The 17675-nt window shown below is 36.4% G+C and overlaps 3 protein-coding genes and 1 non-coding gene across 6 annotated transcripts; 2 read left to right on the top strand and 2 right to left on the bottom strand.

Moving 5' to 3' along the window:
- The first annotated feature begins 209 nt into the window (after positions 1 to 209).
- LOC114401402 (U3 small nucleolar ribonucleoprotein protein IMP3-like) lies at positions 210 to 2722 on the top strand. 2 transcript variants are annotated; one of them, XM_028363914.1, is made up of 5 exons: positions 210 to 369; positions 721 to 858; positions 966 to 1073; positions 1796 to 1870; positions 2227 to 2680. In XM_028363914.1, the coding sequence occupies exons 2-5, from the start codon at positions 725 to 727 to the stop codon at positions 2456 to 2458; spliced, it is 549 nt and encodes a 182-aa protein (XP_028219715.1). In that variant the 5' UTR covers positions 210 to 369; positions 721 to 724; the 3' UTR covers positions 2459 to 2680. The 2 variants fall into 2 exon arrangements, with proteins under 2 accessions (XP_028219715.1, XP_028219714.1); XM_028363913.1 differs by having other exon boundaries at positions 221 to 369; positions 716 to 858; positions 2227 to 2722.
- Positions 2723 to 3346: 624 nt separating this feature from the next.
- LOC114402685 (sec-independent protein translocase protein TATB, chloroplastic-like) lies at positions 3347 to 7788 on the top strand. Its single transcript, XM_028365334.1, has 6 exons — positions 3347 to 3645; positions 3721 to 3842; positions 5918 to 5977; positions 6069 to 6201; positions 7167 to 7310; positions 7419 to 7788. Exons 1-6 carry the CDS (start codon positions 3450 to 3452, stop codon positions 7472 to 7474), a joined length of 711 nt encoding a protein of 236 aa, XP_028221135.1. The 5' UTR covers positions 3347 to 3449; the 3' UTR covers positions 7475 to 7788.
- Positions 7789 to 7987: 199 nt separating this feature from the next.
- On the bottom strand, positions 7988 to 14687 carry LOC114402684 (N6-adenosine-methyltransferase non-catalytic subunit MTB-like). 2 transcript variants are annotated; one of them, XM_028365333.1, is made up of 7 exons: positions 14559 to 14687; positions 11964 to 14456; positions 11022 to 11105; positions 10773 to 10877; positions 10532 to 10640; positions 9092 to 9243; positions 7988 to 8668 (listed from the first exon to the last, which is right to left on the bottom strand). In XM_028365333.1, the coding sequence occupies exons 2-7, from the start codon at positions 14367 to 14369 to the stop codon at positions 8228 to 8230; spliced, it is 3297 nt and encodes a 1098-aa protein (XP_028221134.1). In that variant the 5' UTR covers positions 14370 to 14456; positions 14559 to 14687; the 3' UTR covers positions 7988 to 8227. The 2 variants fall into 2 exon arrangements, with proteins under 2 accessions (XP_028221134.1, XP_028221133.1); XM_028365332.1 differs by having other exon boundaries at positions 11964 to 14482.
- A 920-nt stretch (positions 14688 to 15607) lies between these two features.
- LOC114403957 lies at positions 15608 to 15724 on the bottom strand. Its single transcript, XR_003664723.1, has one exon. It is a non-coding gene; the product is annotated as a U5 spliceosomal RNA (small nuclear RNA).
- Positions 15725 to 17675: the final 1951 nt, after the last annotated feature.

Here is a 17675-nt window from a genome sequence, read left to right on the forward strand (position 1 = left end):
CAAGTCAAATAAAAAAAATTCAATCTTGAGTGGTACAAAATCATAGCCTATCAATTATCAATTTGTAAAAAAAATAAAAATTCAATTTTATTGTTGTCTCCGTCGCCGCCGCCGCGGATTCGCAGATCTGAAGACAATCTGGAGGTGGCGGCTTTCTAGTCGTGGAGCGTCTCCGTCGTCGTTGGGGCGGTGGGAATGAATGCAGAGTTAGGGCTTTTTTTATTATTAGGGTAAAATGGTCTTTTGACATGTTAAAAAACCATATTTAATTACGAAACATAAAAACATCCAAGTCCCTTCCTCTCTTACGCCGTTCTTTGCCCTCATCTCTCTCTCGCCGGCGCCGCTACGAAGGAAAGCAATTTACTGGTATTTTTCTTTCTTTTACCGTTTTTCAGTGTCTCCTTGCTTCGCTGAATCGCATCTTCTTTCATTCAGTTTTATATGATGCACTGATACAATACATGATTATTATTGGTACAATAGACTTTGTTTAGTTCCGAGCCCTTCTTTTGTGAACTTAGCTGGACAGTAAGAAGGGATCACATTGATTGCATGTCAAAAGTTTTGAACTTGATAGAGCAATTTATGGTGCTGTTCAATTTGCTTTTTTTTTTCTTCTAAAGCTTAGCTGATAGATGAACTGAACAGTTCTTCTCCTACCTTTATTAAACTGATTATTTAGTTTTGTTGTGTGTATTCTTTCTGATGACAATGAAGAACAATGAGGAAGCTAAAGTTTCATGAAAAGAAGCTTTTGAAGAAGGTTAATTTTTTGGAATGGAAGAGGGAAGGGGGCCACAGAGAGAACCTCATTATGCAACGCTACCATGTTACTGGACGGGACGATTACAAAAAGTATTATTTATATTTTCTCATGCTATGCAATTTCCTCTGTTTTAGATTTTAGCTTTTAGCTGACACGTTTTATTTTTTTGCCTATGGGATGGTGGAAATGTGAATAGATATTCAGGTTTATGCCATATGGTTCAGAAGTTAGTAAACATATTGAAACAGATGGACCCAAAGGATCCTTTTCGGGTTGATATGACTGATAAGCTTTTGGAGAAACTGTAAGTTCATTTTTGTTCACTCCCATATCATGTGAACTTATAAACATATTATTGAACCCATTCAGACGTATAGTTTTATTGGAGTTCAAAGATTGAATATATGCCTTGAGAAATTATATTTCATATTTACGTTTTTCATTATGCCTTTGGAACAATTTTTATTTCAATGTTGTTCTGAGACTCCTCAAATCTATTTGTGCTTATCTATTTCATTTGAATTTGAACTGGATTGGTGTAGCTGGTGTGGGATTGGTTTACCTGAATTCAATTATAAACAAAGTAGCAATTTTATAAACAAGTTGTTGGATGGATTTTCTTAACCATTAATGTTATAAGTAGTAAAATATACATGATCAAACAAAATATGATAGAACATCAATTGATAAATTAGTAAAATAGAATACTGAACACAGTATATCAGTTTTCACCAAAATATAATAAAAGTTGGTGTACTAATTGCAATGGCCCTCTGGTGCTTTTGGTTTTTTCTTGATGACCATAGGTTTGCTGTGTAATTTTCAAGTTGGTATAAAATATTTGAATGGATGTAACCCCATTTCGAGAAGTGTAAGTTAGCCTTACAGTCTTAAATAGAAAGATAGTATAAGTTAGCCTTACAGTCTCAAATAGAAAGATTGTATTGATTCAGGGACCGGTTTTTATTTCTTCTTGGGATGAACTATTATTTTCTTTCACATCTTTTCCTTGTTTTTGGATGACAGCTACAACATGGGTGTGATTCCAACCAGGCAAAGCATCACACTATGCGAGCGTTTAACTGTGTCATCCTTCTGTAGGTAAACATAACATTTTGCTGTGGTTATTGTTTTAAATAAAAATTGAGTAATTAATTTTATTTGTTTGTGCTCTGCTCTGCTCATTAGAGAGTCCAAATGAAAATATAGATCAAGAGAAAGAGAAAATAAATGATCTACATTCAAATGTAGTTTAATAAATAATTTTAACTTATTGACCACAGATATATGATCAGTTACATGATAATCTAGGAAAGTTACTGGGTTGATTATAACTTTCTTCTTATGATACTAAATTTTCTTAGTAAATTGTAAAAATAAATAAATTCTTTGTGCAACGTCTTTGCATTATACTGCCCTGTTTGTTCCTAAAATTAATGATTTTCTCCATCGGGCAGGCGTAGGCTCTCAACTGTTTTGGTGAGACTAAAATTTGCTGAGCACTTGAAAGAAGCTGTCACGTACATTGAGCAAGGGCATATACGAGTTGGTCCAGAGACAGTTACAGACCCAGCTTTCCTTGTAACTAGAAACATGGAAGACTTCGTTACATGGGTGGATTCATCCAAAATAAAGAGAAAGGTGCTTCAGTACAATGACAAATTGGATGACTATGATTTAATGAATTAAGTGGAAAGCTAAATGTCAGCTTATTGTGGTTTACTATATATGAATCATGGACGAGTTTTGTTTCCTTAGGCGGGTAGTTTAGACAGGCTTGGATTTTAATGGGATTATTTTTAATTTAAATGCATACCAGATGATTAAGGTGATGATGTAATGAGCCTGGAAATTACTGAATCATGATAGTGATGTTAAATGTTTAAATGTATTTTGCTTTTTTCCAGTCAATTTTTAGGGATCACTGCTGCCCCAGCTTGGATTTTAAGTGAATGATGATCCATTGTGGTCGATTGGCGTTGGGACAATGTTTTTAAAGGGTTGCCTGTTTTGCAAGGATTTGCCTTTTTGGTCTTGCAACTGCGTAATAATAGTTTAATTATTTAGATTTTAAAATTATAAGATTTTAAAATTATAAGATTTTAAAATAATAGTTTTTAAAGTGAATGAAGAATTTTAATTTTACTCCATTTGTCTCAAATTATAAGATTTTAAAAAAAATTATTTATTTCCTTTGTAAGATTTTTAAAAAATTTAGATATATTAATTATTTTTTCTTACATGTTTTTATTTAATTATTCTTTCTCCAAATATTAATGAGAATCAAATAAATAAATAAAAAATAAAAAAATAATTTTAAAATAATTACAATTAATTAACAGATTTAATATAATTAACTAAATTAAATATTTTTTATTAAAAGACATGAATTAATTAAAGTAATAGTTAGGAGGAGGAAGTAATTCATAAAATTTATAAATAATATGAAAACAGATTACTTGTACTTAGCGAATATTTTTCGAAACCTTGCAGCAAAATAATTTTCAAAGACAAGATTTTGGGAAAAATAGAAAGAAAATCTCCAATTGATAACCGGAATACTTTTCACGTTTGATTTGACCATTGAATTGGAGATAGGATTTTTTGTGCGGGCTAAGGCAGACACATTCATCGTTCAACATTCATCATATTCTTCAAAAAAGAAAAAACAGTCTTAGAAATGACACGATCCTTGGTAATGGCTTCTTCATCAATGTCATGTCCGAAGCTGGGGAATTGTGCAGTGTCACATACAAAGTTCCAAGCTTTTCATCTCTCTTCAATGTTCTCTCCACTGGATCGAGGCCTTTTCTCACCTTGGAGTGGTTTAAAGCATCTGGGTATCTCAGCTAAACCAAAACCTCTTCTTCACATAGGTAACAAAACAAGCAATGTCACGTGGGGATTTTGACTTTTTTCATGTTTGTTGAGCTCATTATAGTCATTTGCAGATAGAAAGGGAGGGTGTAAGGGTAAAGTGGTATATGCTTCTCTCTTTGGGGTTGGAGCTCCTGAGGCTTTGGTAATTGGGGTCGTTGCTTTGTTGGTTTTTGGCCCTAAAGGTCTTGCTGAGGTGAGTTTGATTGATGTGTATCTATGTACCTCTTGCTCTGTGTCATTCTTTTTTTCAAAGAATTTTAAATGTTTTTGCATATGCTATTCTTGTTTGTTGTGTTTTGTAGTCTGATTAAGTGATTAGTTAAAGAATTTCAAATGAATTTCTATCATCCTGTTTTAATGTTTAGTATTTCCTATTGTTATGGAATTAGTGGTTCTAAATGCTTGAGCTGTTGAGTGGAGGTTGAAAAATGGTTTTTAACAATGGGATGAAATTGGGGGAGGCAAACATTGAAGCTTTGATCACTTTGTGATTAAGTCTTTGGTGCCTTGTGAAGGAACCAGTCTTCCTAACATTTAGTGTGGAGGTCCTAGAGTGGTCATATTATCTCCAACACCCATAGAAACATATCCCCTCTACCTTGCAGAGGATACACTTCAGACTCATGACTTTGCATGAAATAGACACTAGAAAGTCTACCAATCCTAGAGTGTCTAATACACTTGAAACCGACAAAACATTAGCCGTTGGTGAAACTTTTGAAAGTTGTTTTTCTTTGGCTTATCAAATATCAATACTCTTCATCAACTTGGACAGAAAGATCCATTATTTTTCTCATTGCTTATTCTTACATCAAAGTTGCATTTTTGTGCTAGAGAAATAATATATTGACATTTATTCAGACTTGTTCATTGATTTTTACTAATTCCGTGGTTTACAAAAGAGTTTCCTACGTAAGTTTAAGGAATCAAGAATTAACACTCCTGTTAATTTGGAAATTGTCTTATTAAATACTACATATTATTATATTAATTCTTGAGTACAAGAGAAAATCCTCCAAGAAGTGAAATAATAGCTAGATGCTGATGGAAATAGTCCCCTTTAACTTTCATCCAATCTGCTTTAAAGTTAACGTTTTTCATGTTTATATTGGAATCAAACTACATCAGACTCTCTTTTTCTTACCACTGAACAATAGAGAAAGGGGATGCATGATTAAAAAACTGATCTAGTTTTTTATTCATCTTAAACATCATTTGGTTGAACTGATGGGAGATAGATTTACTTAAGCTCAATCTTTGTTAGTTATAACACATGTTATACAATGCAGTAGCCAAAAGTTTTTTTTTATATTATCATTGACTGTAGTTCACCAAAGTGAATGTGTGTAATAGCATACAGTGGACTTGAAGAATCCTGTTGTTTCATGTTTTGTAATTGGAGGTTAATAAATAATTTGTATAGAAACTGTCTTGGATGACCACACAAAGACTTTATTTATAATGAGCAAATAAGATCAGTATTGATTACGTAGGATCAATCTAATAATGAGAGTAATAAGGAATATATCCCTAATTGCTATCTAATTATAAATAAGAGAATATTATGTAATCTAACAGTTAAAATTGGCCACTACACCATTCCTATAAATTAGAATGAGCAGGGTTGATAATAATCAGGTTCTCTGTCAGCCATCAGTTGTGTCCTTGTTTCTTGAATAAAAATGTCAAAAGTTACACATCTGTTGAAGGGGGTTTACATAAGTATAAAAACTGAGAAATGTATGACAATACTATTAAACATCAGTTGAAGGGGGTTTACTAAGTAGAATAATTGAGAAACGTATGAAAATACTATTCCAGGTGATGATTTTTCCTGAAGTCTTGAGATTCCTTAATTCTTTAGGCTAAGCTTACTGGGAATGTCTACAATAGAGGTTTTGACTTTGTGGGATTGGATAAGGTTCCCTCTATATAGTTAGTTACAAAGAACTGTAGAGTTTACAATGAAACCATAAAAAATAACAGTTTGCTTCACTTACTAGCTTTGCTTGATAGAATTTTGCAGGGAAGCTATATAAGTTTCCTGCCACTCAGATTACAAAATTTGTCTACATTCTTAGTCATTATTATTGAATGAGATTAACTTCAAACAGTTGGAATCCAGTCTTTCACTGGAGAGGCACTCTGAGCCTTATTGGATACATTATTTATAATGTTTTGCAAAACTTTTGTTGTTGTTGCTGGTAATGATGGTAATCCTTTTTCTTTACTTAACCCCATTGGCTTTGGTTGAGTCACTGAATACAGGTTGCTCGAAATCTGGGAAAAACATTGCGTGCATTTCAACCCACCATTAGAGAGCTTCAGGTTGGGTGCTAAATACTTTCAGGTAAATATTTTATGCCAATTCCACTACATGGATGCTTTAACGTTGTTGCTTGCCATTTTCCCTCTTTAGGATGTTTCAAGGGAATTTAAGAGTACACTTGAGCGGGAGATTGGTCTTGATGACAATTTAAGTCCTACCCAGAACACATACAATTCCAATGTACGTAATACCACACCAACTTCATCATCCACTGTTGACCCCAGTGAGTAATCTAGTATCACTTTTTTTGTTTTAAATTTTATTTGCCATGCAATTTACAAGTATTAAATCTGGACAGGTTATTTATCCTTATAAAATGTATGGTTTGGTATACCTTATTGAAGTAGCGTCGTATGCATCCTTAGACATTGATAGGAACCAGAAAATAAAACTGACACAAATGAATAAAAAAAGAGAAACTGGTTGTGCATATTCTGAAATTTTCTAGGAATACAAACAGAAATGAAAATTACAAGAAAAAAAAAAAAGACCCTACCCAAATTGTTGAGCCCCCTACCTTATGAGAGGCTGACCCCATTTCCTTCACTGGTTAATTTCACTCTCCATGTATTCCATGCCACTCCGCATCATGAGACTCATGTGACATAGGATGTTACTTAGCTACTCCTCGGGGAGCTGATCCCATGTGGCTCAAGTAGCTTCTTCCTAATAGGGTGGTATCTATCAACTAGACTCACTTCTTAGATGCAGTATTCTCACTAACAACTTTTACAAAATGCTGAAACATTAGACTCACCTAGTTTCTCTACTTGATCTGCATTAATCCAGGGAAGTGAACTATTACACAGTACAGGAGCATAAGGTGCTTGTTCAGAAATGTTTACAAGTTCCTTCTTTCTAAGAAAAAAACTGCACAATTTGTTGATCAAATTCAATGTTTTTTTTAATTAAGTTAACTTCGTGTCAATGGTTCCTAGAATCAAATGGAGCATAGTCATAATTGCATAAACACGAGGAAGAGTTTGTTTGCTGCATCTGAAGAAGTGTTATGTCAAGTACATTGTTGTTATTAACTTCATTGGTGTGGCCATATCACCTGCATGGTTAATAAATGACAACTATTTCTGCCTATAGTGATGACATTCCTATCTCATGCTTGCTTTGGCAGTGTCAAATTGCCAATATACATGTTAGATGCCAAAGACCATTATATCTCTGATATTGCAGATGGCACGCTAGACCCTACTAAAGCATACAGCTCTGAGGAGTATCTTAAGATTACAGAGGAGCAGCTGAAGGCATCTGCTGCACAACAGCAGGGGCAAACACCTCCCAAGGAAGGCGAGAATGGGCCTCAAATCCAGCCTCCTGGTTAGTCTTTTTTGTGGCACACAAGGCACTTTTTTTTTTCTCCCTCTTTTCACCCTCTTTGTTCTACACCTTACTTTGATATGATTGGCTTAATCTTGATGTCAACAGCTGAGGAAACAGCTACTACAGTGCCTCCACCTCAGAAGCCAGAAAGTGAAACGTAACCTCTGGATTCATAGGCATAGGGAGTTAAAAGTAACTTGTCCAATTATCACTTCAGTGCCCGGAATGTGGGCACTACTATTGGCACAAGAGATGAGAAGGGTCAGGCAATTTTGTTACCAGGTAGTCATTAGAGTTATGTAAAATGTAAAGAACAAAACCATTAGCGAGTAGTGTGTTTCCAAATTTGTCGTAGTTATATTTGTCATTATTGATCATTGGATATCAGAACCGCAATGTAAGCGTTAGCAATATTTTGTTTGAGCTTTGCTTTTGGTAATAAATCCGACTCCTTAATGGCGGTTGTGTTTTGAAATTGAGTCACTCTACTCCAACAACGTATTGGTTCAATCTATATATCATTTATTACCCTCTAAAACCTTGAACTAAAACTACAATAAGACATAAAGACGAATCTAACTTGATGCCAAATCTAATACTTCCAATTGGAGTAATCAACGGTTTACTACTTCATCCGTTTGGTTAAGGGCGAACCTTACCATTATGCTCCATCATTGCCACGGGAAGCTTGTGACCTGAAATTATATTCTGAGAATTCGACAAAATAATACATGAAATATAGCTAATTTTACAGTAATCCGGCGCTTTCTTTTATTCCGCTGGTTAAACAATGCATTCACCAATGCTAATAAAAAATGAACATACAAAATATGAATAATTTTCTTCCCATTTATATTGGTGGGGAAAAAAATTACACGATACGTAATCATGGAACATTATCCTTAAGAGTTATGCTACAACAGATTCATTTGTCTGTATGATTCAAAATCTAGATAGTTTGCTGATGCTGGTCCATGAAACCCGTACATATCCATTACTTTATCATCTGAAGGCAATACAGAGCCTTCACGTCCCTTGAAGCCCTCCAGAGGTGAACCCCAAGGAGCTGGAGTAGAAGGGTTTGAGCTAGAAGCGTCTTGGTTGACGCCTAGTGCAGTTGTGTTCTGCGGCGAATTCCCAGCAGGCCTTCTGTTTGATGCACTAGCTGACGTCAACGAAATGGATACTGAATTCTGCTGCTGCAGTTGTTGTTGGTTCTTCATTGGAGACTTTGGCCTAAGAGCCTCTATATCAGGAGTAGTCACCACCAGATGAGGTGCCTCTGGAGGTGGATTTCTTCCCCCACCTCCTTGCCAAACTTTCCCATCTTTGTCAGCAAAACTTTTCACATATGCCTGAATTTATCCAAATCCAATCAATGTGGTAAATCAGTCAGGTGAACACAGACAATCAACATCAAATAACGGAGATAATATTGCGTACAAACTCTGTTGGAGCCAACAGATTGTATATCCAACAAAGATAGAATCTAATCTTAAACGCTGAAGGAAATAAAGTCAAGATAAAAACACATCATCCAACAAAGACAGGCTTCAAAAACTTCTATTGTCAGACCAAGAGTGTTTTGTCAGAAGGGAGGCTAGAAGAATGTTTAAAGTATGAGCTTATGCTTAATGAACAAAGAACATGCTGCCAATTTTACTCAATTTCTAAAGAAAGAAAAAAATACAGAATATATTAGCATATATTAAACAAGGTAGATACAAAGAATCAACTTTAAATGTCATGTAGGTATACTAGCATTTCAAATTTCATACCTCTTTATTAAAATTTGAAGATGACAATTCTTTACCAACAGTCAGCCAACCGGCTCGGATATTGTGGTCTTCACCAAATAGTTCTAGTCTCCTCCTTCCAAGGGCAAAGTGCTCAATGATCCTGTACATATCTTCAGGCTTTTGAGTTGAACCTGCAAAATACGAGCAAGAATTTGAAGAGAAACCCATTTTATTCTTCATACAAAAACATGGAAATTATTAAAGCAGCTTCAAGAAACCAAGCATTTTGTCTTCTTAAAAAGCTTTTTCAATATTTTGGTTTTCCAGTTCAAGTATAACTTCTCAATTTAGTTCCACGGGGTGGAGCTCCAAGATGACAAGAATGAGATTGAGGATAAATCCCAACATTTATTCCTTCACAGCATGATGGGGATGAAATCCAAGAGAAGCTTGTGATTATGGAGGTCATTTGAAAGATAAGCAAGTGGTGGCACTTAATCATCGCAATATGTGATGCATCCAATACTCTAGAATATTTGGAGGAGGTAGGGGATAAACATAAGATCAAGTGTTTACAGATTATAATACAGATACAGGGCATGCAGGTTGTGCAAGATTTCTTTCTATTCAGCTTTTAGGAGGAAGAGGAACAGATGTGGTCTTTGGGCTAGGTTGGCTTAGAGGGTGCGTTGGGGGAGATAAGGGTGAAATTTAGAGAGCTAACCATGAAGATTCAGGTGGCAGGTCAAAATGTCATTCTTAAGGGAGATCCTTCCATATATTGCTCAGTAGCATCTTTAAAAACTATCTACAAGTATAACATACTACAAGATGCAGCAGATAATCTACTGACAAAAATACAGGACAAAGAACATATTTTGCAGCCAAAACTACAAGAGGTTTTACAACTATCTTTTAAGAGTTTTTCTGAGAACCCCGAGGGCTGCCACCAAAGAGAAGACATGATCGTGCCATTATATTGAAAGAGGGAGTCTGAATTACTAATGTCCGACCCTACAGGTACCCACATTATGAATGTAACATTGAATGCTAAAATTATTAAACCAAGTATCAATCACTACTCTAGCCCAGTAATACTGATCAGAAAGAAAAAGAAAAGGATTGAGATTCTACATTGATTATTGAGTCCAAAACAATGCCACAGTAGTGACAATACCAAACAAATTCCCAATTTCAACAATAGATGAATTATTGGATAAGTTAGGAGGAGACATTATTTTTTCCAAACTAGATCTCTGATAGAACTGGATCAGAAATAATAAGAAAATGGAAATTTTATTCAAATCAACCCCCATTTTGTAGCTCAGACTGCTCAGTAAAGTTGGATTCATAAACTGGAATGGATAATAAAAATTTCTAAAACAGAAAATATAACCCAGGGAGAGAGAGTAAATTCAAGCATGCAGATATTAAGATTGTTTATTTTACAGGGCACAATTGATGAATAATAATACTAACCATAAGGAGGTTCTTCAGCGATAATGACATCCGTGTCAATATTGGCATGAATTATATGTCCATCAGTACTTCGACGAACTGTTCCTTTTATGCCCATCAAGCAGTGTTCCTTCACCATAACAAAACAAAACAAAACAGTTAAGAAAGACTACTATATTTATTTAGTATCAAAATAACTACATGTAATAAGCTCAAATGTTGAACTGAACTTGTGCATGTACAAGAGCAAATTTTAACTGACCTTTGAATGTTGAAATAAAGTATGTGAATCATGCCGCAGTCCTGGAGTTGCATTACTTTTGTTTGTCTTTACCCAACATATATCTTCACACCTCCGAAAACCCCACTGTAGAAACCCAGCCCCACCAATTAAGAGAAAAACAGATAATGAAGAGATTAAGCAATATAAGACATAAATAGAATATGATAAAAACCATAGCCAACAATTAAAGCTAATTCTGTAAGGATTTTCAATATTCAGATAGTGTACCTTTTTTAGACATTGACGACCTTGTTCAAGGCCTACACCATCACCCACCCAAAGGAAGATGAAAGAAGGCGTATCTGCTATAGCCTTACAAGAGGAGCAAAATAAATGAGATGTCTAATCGAAGATAACAATACTATGCACTCATAGAGGGAAGCCAAAAACAAGGCAGCATTATATATTAATATACAATGCAAACGAATATATACCACTAACTTTCAAAATAACTCTGATGGGGATAGATCTTTATATGATGAGAACCACTACAAAAATGCAATTTATTAGGTTAGCAAAAGCTTCAATACCAACATACTCTCGCCACCTTACCAATTATAATCTTATCCTTTATTACAGCACAGAGTACTAGAAATAATGTTCTCAGAACTGGACCGGTCATCGAACCGGTGAAGGCACTGGTTCAAGGGTCAATGGTTCAACCGGGGTCAAACTGGTTTTAATAAAATATTTTTTTAAATATTTCAATATAATATCTTAATATTAAACAAAAAAAAAACATAATGTGCATAAATTGATAATAATAAAAAGTAAATTTCACTTAAAAATGTCATAAGTTATAATATATATATATTTAAAACCAAAACGACGTTATTTTGAAAGTTTTTTTTTAAAAAAACAGTTTTAAACAAAACCGGTTAACCCACCGGATTTTACCATTTTTCGACCGGTTCAACGGTTTTGAGCCGGTTTAAAGACACCGATTTTTTAGGAAATGTTGGACCAGACATGTGACCGGTTCCCGGTCGAACCGGCCGGTCCGGTTCAGTTTTCAAGACAGCGGAAATAATTAGTAATTAGCCCAACCAGTTTACTCATAATCATAAAGGCTAACATTTGCATTTGAAACCTAAGTAGGATGGAAATGCTTAGAATGAAACAAGGGTAACGTAATAGTGCGTCGCACAAACAGAATAGCTTACTGCTTACCTCAATCTTGAGATTCATTATTTCTTCAAATGTCCAGTACTCCATGTGATCAGCAACACCAGGAGCGCGGTGCACATACTCCTCCCATGGGGGATCTACAAGAATGACATCAAACTTTGTTCCAAAGAACTCCGGAGATAGTTCAAACTCTTTCAAATCACACTTATAATACATAGGAGCAGATGCAGATTTTTCCACAATCTCATCCTTTTTCTGTATAAGCTCTCTAAGCTTAGGATAGTCCTCCACAACATTTGTGAGCTCAAGCTCCCTAATGAAATTCTGTGGCCGCAGACCAGTGTCAACAAAGTTTTGAGAATAATCATTCTGTTCACCTCTGGAAGGAGCTTTACCAAGAGTTCCACTACTTTTAGGAGGAGCCCATCCCCCTGGAGCTTTATCAGGTGGGGCTCCTCGACCAATTGATCCTGTAGGATTAAAACCAGGAGTACAAATGCTTGGGGGCATTACCCTTCCAGGGCCTGATTGGTTATAATACATTACAGGATTTGGTGGGTTCCCTATATTAGCAGCATTAAATCGTGGACCTGGGGGTACAGGAGACACTGCAGGTGGTACACCTATAATATTCAAATCGACACCTCGTGCTCCAGGCCAAACACCAGGAGTAAATGGTGACATGAAGACTCCAGGGGAAATTGGTGGACCAGGAGCAGGTGACATACCATGTGAAAGAGGCTGCATTGCCCCAGGCGGAGGCATACCAAGAGGTCCATAGGGTGATCCCATCATTGGCAGTGGTATTCCAACTTGCTGATTGTCTCTCCCAGTAGGCCTAATCCTTCCTCCTCTTCCAACCCTGTTCCCTTTTATTCCTTGTGCACCAGCTCGGTTAAAGGATCCAGACTCTGGATTTCCATATTGAGGCTGTGAGCCACCAGTACTAGAACTTTGGCCACCAGTACCACGGGCAGATACACCACCTTTCTGACCTCTTCCTCTTCCCCCATAAAAATCATAGTCATCATCAGCATATCTCTCCTTCAGGTCTTCACCAGGTGTCCCAGAACCAGATAAATCACTCTTCCTTCCTCTTTCATCTTGATGGTATGCCCATTCTTCATCATTAGCACCTGATTTAGCAATGTACTGCTGATGAGTTTCAGTTCTCTTGGTATGGTTGGACATAGATTCTGATTTCCCATAGTCATAAAACTTGGTCTGGATCTCTATCACATCATAGTTGTCATTCGAAATCCCAAACTTAGTGGATGTTTTAACAGCTTCCCCCCTGCTCACATCTTTTCTACCACCAAACCGTCCATGAGGCCTTTCATTATCCATCCTCTCATAACCATGTCTAGGCAACTCCCAATCTCTGTTGTCATCAAAAGCACTCTCTTCATTTTTTGAATCTTTGTCAGTGTTGCTCGGCTGCCTCCTCTTCCAACTTTCTTTAGAACTTTCCCGATCCTTCCTCCTATCATTCCAAGTATCATCTTTCCCTTTGGATCTATCATCCTTATAGCCATCACCTTCATGCTCCTTCCTTTTAAAGCTACTACTTCTTTCATAATCCACCTCAGAGTTCTCCAAATCTTGATGGCGTTTTCCACTCTTCTCCGGCGTCCTCGACCTGTTTGAGTTCCCACTTTCCCTGGTACTCTTATCCCTAACCCGCACATGTCCATCCTCCTCTGCATTCAACGACCTATCCCAGGTTTCAGCCACATCATAACCAGCAGCCGCCCTATGGTGCCTGGGCTTCTCAACCCTCTCCTCACGACCAACATCCCCCGAATCCGACTTCCCCTTACTCTTCCCTCTCTCAGAATCCCCTCTTCTATCCTCCTTACTAGTAGACTTCACAACCCTATCACCACCACCAGAGGTTTTACTCTCCCCATGCTCACTCCTAGCAGATCCACCCCTCTCCCTATCCCTAGAACTGTCATGCTTCCCACTCCTCAAATCCACCTTCTCATCTTGCACCTTCCTCACACTACCAACATCAACTTCATCCCACTTCCTCCTCGAACTCTTACCCTCATGCCCACCCTTCTCCCTACCACCGCCGCCACCGCCGCCCTCACCCTTACCGTCCTCTTTACACACCACACTCTCATGAAACTCACCGTCACCGCCGCGCTTCCTCGCGGCCTTATCATCCAATTCCCCGTCCTCATACCAACTGCTCAACTTCTCCAGGGTGCTCTCCTCCAGCCTCTTCTTGGCCACTTGCTTGGAGCGCGAATCGTAATCGTCGCCATCGGTGGTGGTTCTGCTAGAACGCTTCCTTCTCGCGCTTCCGTCGGAACCCTCGCCCTCGTCCCCGCCATTGGCACCGAACTTCCGAGACCTATCCTTCCGCTTATCACTAAACTCCCAATCCTCGTCGTCCCGCTCGCGCTTCGAGTAACCGCGACCACTGTCGCTCGAATCCATAACCAACTACCGAAATCTAAACTCAATGCGATTATTCTCTACAACTTTCTCGAGGGCGCACATGAATTCTCCCAAACTACTCACACTCTGCGGGAGGGGTTGGTTTTAGTAATCTGTAATTTGTACGAGAAAATAAGGGTTTTCGTTTTTGCTAACAAAATTGAGATGGGAAAACAAGGACGGACTTACCGGCGAAGGAGAGTGACGGTGGGTGGCGAGCAGAGAGGGAAAGAAGAAGGGAAGGGGTTCTTACTTCTTAATTCTCGCCCCACGAAACGATACGGCGTCGGAACCTGTTTGCGGAAAATCCAAAAATTGCAGAACAGGTTTGGGCTGGGCCTAGTACCCTAAGCCCACGGAACCGTGATAAAAACTAATGTTTCTACTTATGCACATCCATAAATTATTATTTTATTTATTTTATTCATAAGACAATTATAATTTTTTTTACAACAACTCATATTTTTCCTAACTCCCTTAAGAATATTAATTATGTCTATCAAAACCTAAGATCACAACTAAAAGTATAAATTAGGGAACACTCATCAGCATATATTTTGAAATTCTTCAAACTTTGTGACTTCTCTTTAAATGATTTGATAATTTGATAGATGATAACAATGACCAAATATACGCGTAAAAAAAACTGATAAGATATATTGTTTAGTTCATTTAACTTAACATGGAACAAAACTTTATATTTTAAGGGACAATTTAATAGTAATCTTTTAGAGGAAGAAATTGTAATTTATTGTATTATTTTACATAAGAGGGAAGAAAAAAATATAATATTCACATTTTTTATTATAGAGAAAAAATTGTATTTTTCATGTCAAAAAAGAAATGTATTTAAAGATGTTGAATTAGATTTATATATTTCGGCATAAGAGACAAGGAAATACTCACGTCTGTCTAGGGATGTCTACTATACTCGAATTATTACACACAAAGAATATTAAAATACAATTATAATGTATGTGAGAAATGATATTATTATTTTATAATCGTATTCAAATAAGCAGAGCATGACTTTATCGAAGAACGAATCCAAATTTACTATAATTATCCTTTGGGAACAAAATGACAGTGTTTGTGTCTTGTAATTTGATATTACTCAGACCACACACACCCGTGATAGAGCTTCATCCCTGTAAACAAATGATATAAAGAAAGGCTTACAGAGCCTCTAGTAGGACCCATCGAATAAACAATGTGAAATTATTTAAACTAATTGCTGAGCTTTCCCCAAAGGAAAACTCTTAAAAAAATAAGCGTATGCCGCTTAATGTAGCGAATACACGGTATTCTTTAGTAAAAGGCGAAAGAATAGTTCGCTTTGTATTCACTACACGGCTCCGTGGTTTTAGTAAGTATACACCTTCGAATTTTATATTATAAGCAGCTCACTCTCACTCAGAATACGGCTCGATGTGGACCTTCGTTAGAAGACGGAAACAAAGAAATGACCATACTTGATCCTTCACTTTCTCTTCTATCAACGGTAGCATCTACAAAGTCAATGGTCTCACTCATCAATGCAATATGAATACTTGATCTTTCATCTCACTTACATTTTACCTCAAAGCAAATCAGGAACAATAAATTAAATTGGGCTTAGTTGAAGCTTTGCTTCTTCCGAAAGAGACCAAGAAATGTGCCTGATTTACCAGGCTACAAAATCAATGACCCTGCTAATCCTTGCATATTATTTGATTGAAAAGAACCAATGTATTTATTTAATTTTAATCTGATTTACAGGTGCATGGGACCTTCATAGTATGCTGTTGGCAATGGAACTATGTTATCAAAGCTTTTTGCTCTGGACCTGCGAAGTTGGATTGATTTTAGTATGGATGCTTCCTTGATATCCTTTGAACAAGTCCCCTAGGTACCCTGGAATTCATTAACCAAACAACAGCAAGACATTACTTTTAGTTGCATACCATTACCAATCCTGATAGCTGCATTTACTCCAATGAAGACCATGCCTTCCCACACATTGACATTCATGCCATAAAACATCATTGAGTGTATTAGCAAAAGGTTACAAGAAATCCATTATTGAATAATTAAATAAATACAAATGTAAAACTACGGACTACTAATAGATGGGAGAATGAGATGTGAGGTTGTATGAACAAACATTTGCTATTCTTTAGTGAAAATCGAAAAAATAGTTTACTTTGTGTTCACTACTGGAATCTGTGACTTGTTGCAAAACTTGATGTGGACCTTGGTAGAAGTAAAGACACTGACATATTTGATCCTTCACTTTTTCTTCTGTTATCTGTAGAACCTCCACATTCTAGAGTATGTTGTCACGGTCCTCGCTCAGCCACCCATTTTTACAAAATATGTAGTGACACTAACATATTTGATCTTTCATCTCACTTATCTTTCTCCTTGCAGTCTTTATAGATCTCAGCGTCTCAAAGCAAAATGAGGAGGAAGTAACTTGACCTTAACTTTAGTTCTGCTTTTGCAAAAGGGGACCAAGACATGTGCCTGATATACGAACGAAATTAACGCTTTCCAGTTTCTGATTTTACTAATTGTTGCCTTTTATTTGATTGAAAAAATCAACAGTTTTTCAATTTTTATCAGATTTAATAACTTACTGAAATAAATTTCCAGTATTAGTTAGATAAGATATCGATATCTATTTATTTTTTTATAGTTGATAATAATGAGAATTCTGAATCCTCTTGAGTCTTGATCATGGAACATATGCTTTTGTAGTTTTGTTCACTAGAAGCTTTTAGCGAGAAGTTTCTGCTGATCATTTTTAAATACTTGCTAAATTATTTACAATTACAATGTTCTAAAGTTATATTGTATTAGTTAATTCTTTATTCAAATGGACAAGATTGTAAGTACTAGACAACCTGTATATGGATCTAAAATGGTTTAACTCTTCCCATAAATCTTTCATGTGCGTAGAATAAGATGTTACAGAAAGAAGTTGATTTATGTTTGCCATCAGCACTCAGAGTGAATGTGAACAAAGACGAATTTCACAGCAACTAAAACAATTAGAGTGATGCGCAGCAGAACATGTAAAAGTACAAGGAATCAAGATTCTTGGAGGAGAAAACAGAACTCTTCATGTGCGACCAAGAGAAAAAATGGAACAAGAAGTCCTAGATATACTGAGGATATGACAACCTTTAACATATATGACAACATATTACTGAAATGTGATCTATGCATTGTTCTCAAGCTCTTTATTTTTTTTTTCAGATATACCTGTGATTATGTTTCAGGGTTTACATTGGTAAGGAAATACTGGAAATGTTTGTGGCTCGC

The sequence above is a fragment of the Glycine soja genome, chromosome 20 (assembly GCF_004193775.1).
Source record: "Glycine soja cultivar W05 chromosome 20, ASM419377v2, whole genome shotgun sequence".
NCBI lineage: Eukaryota > Viridiplantae > Streptophyta > Magnoliopsida > Fabales > Fabaceae > Glycine > Glycine soja.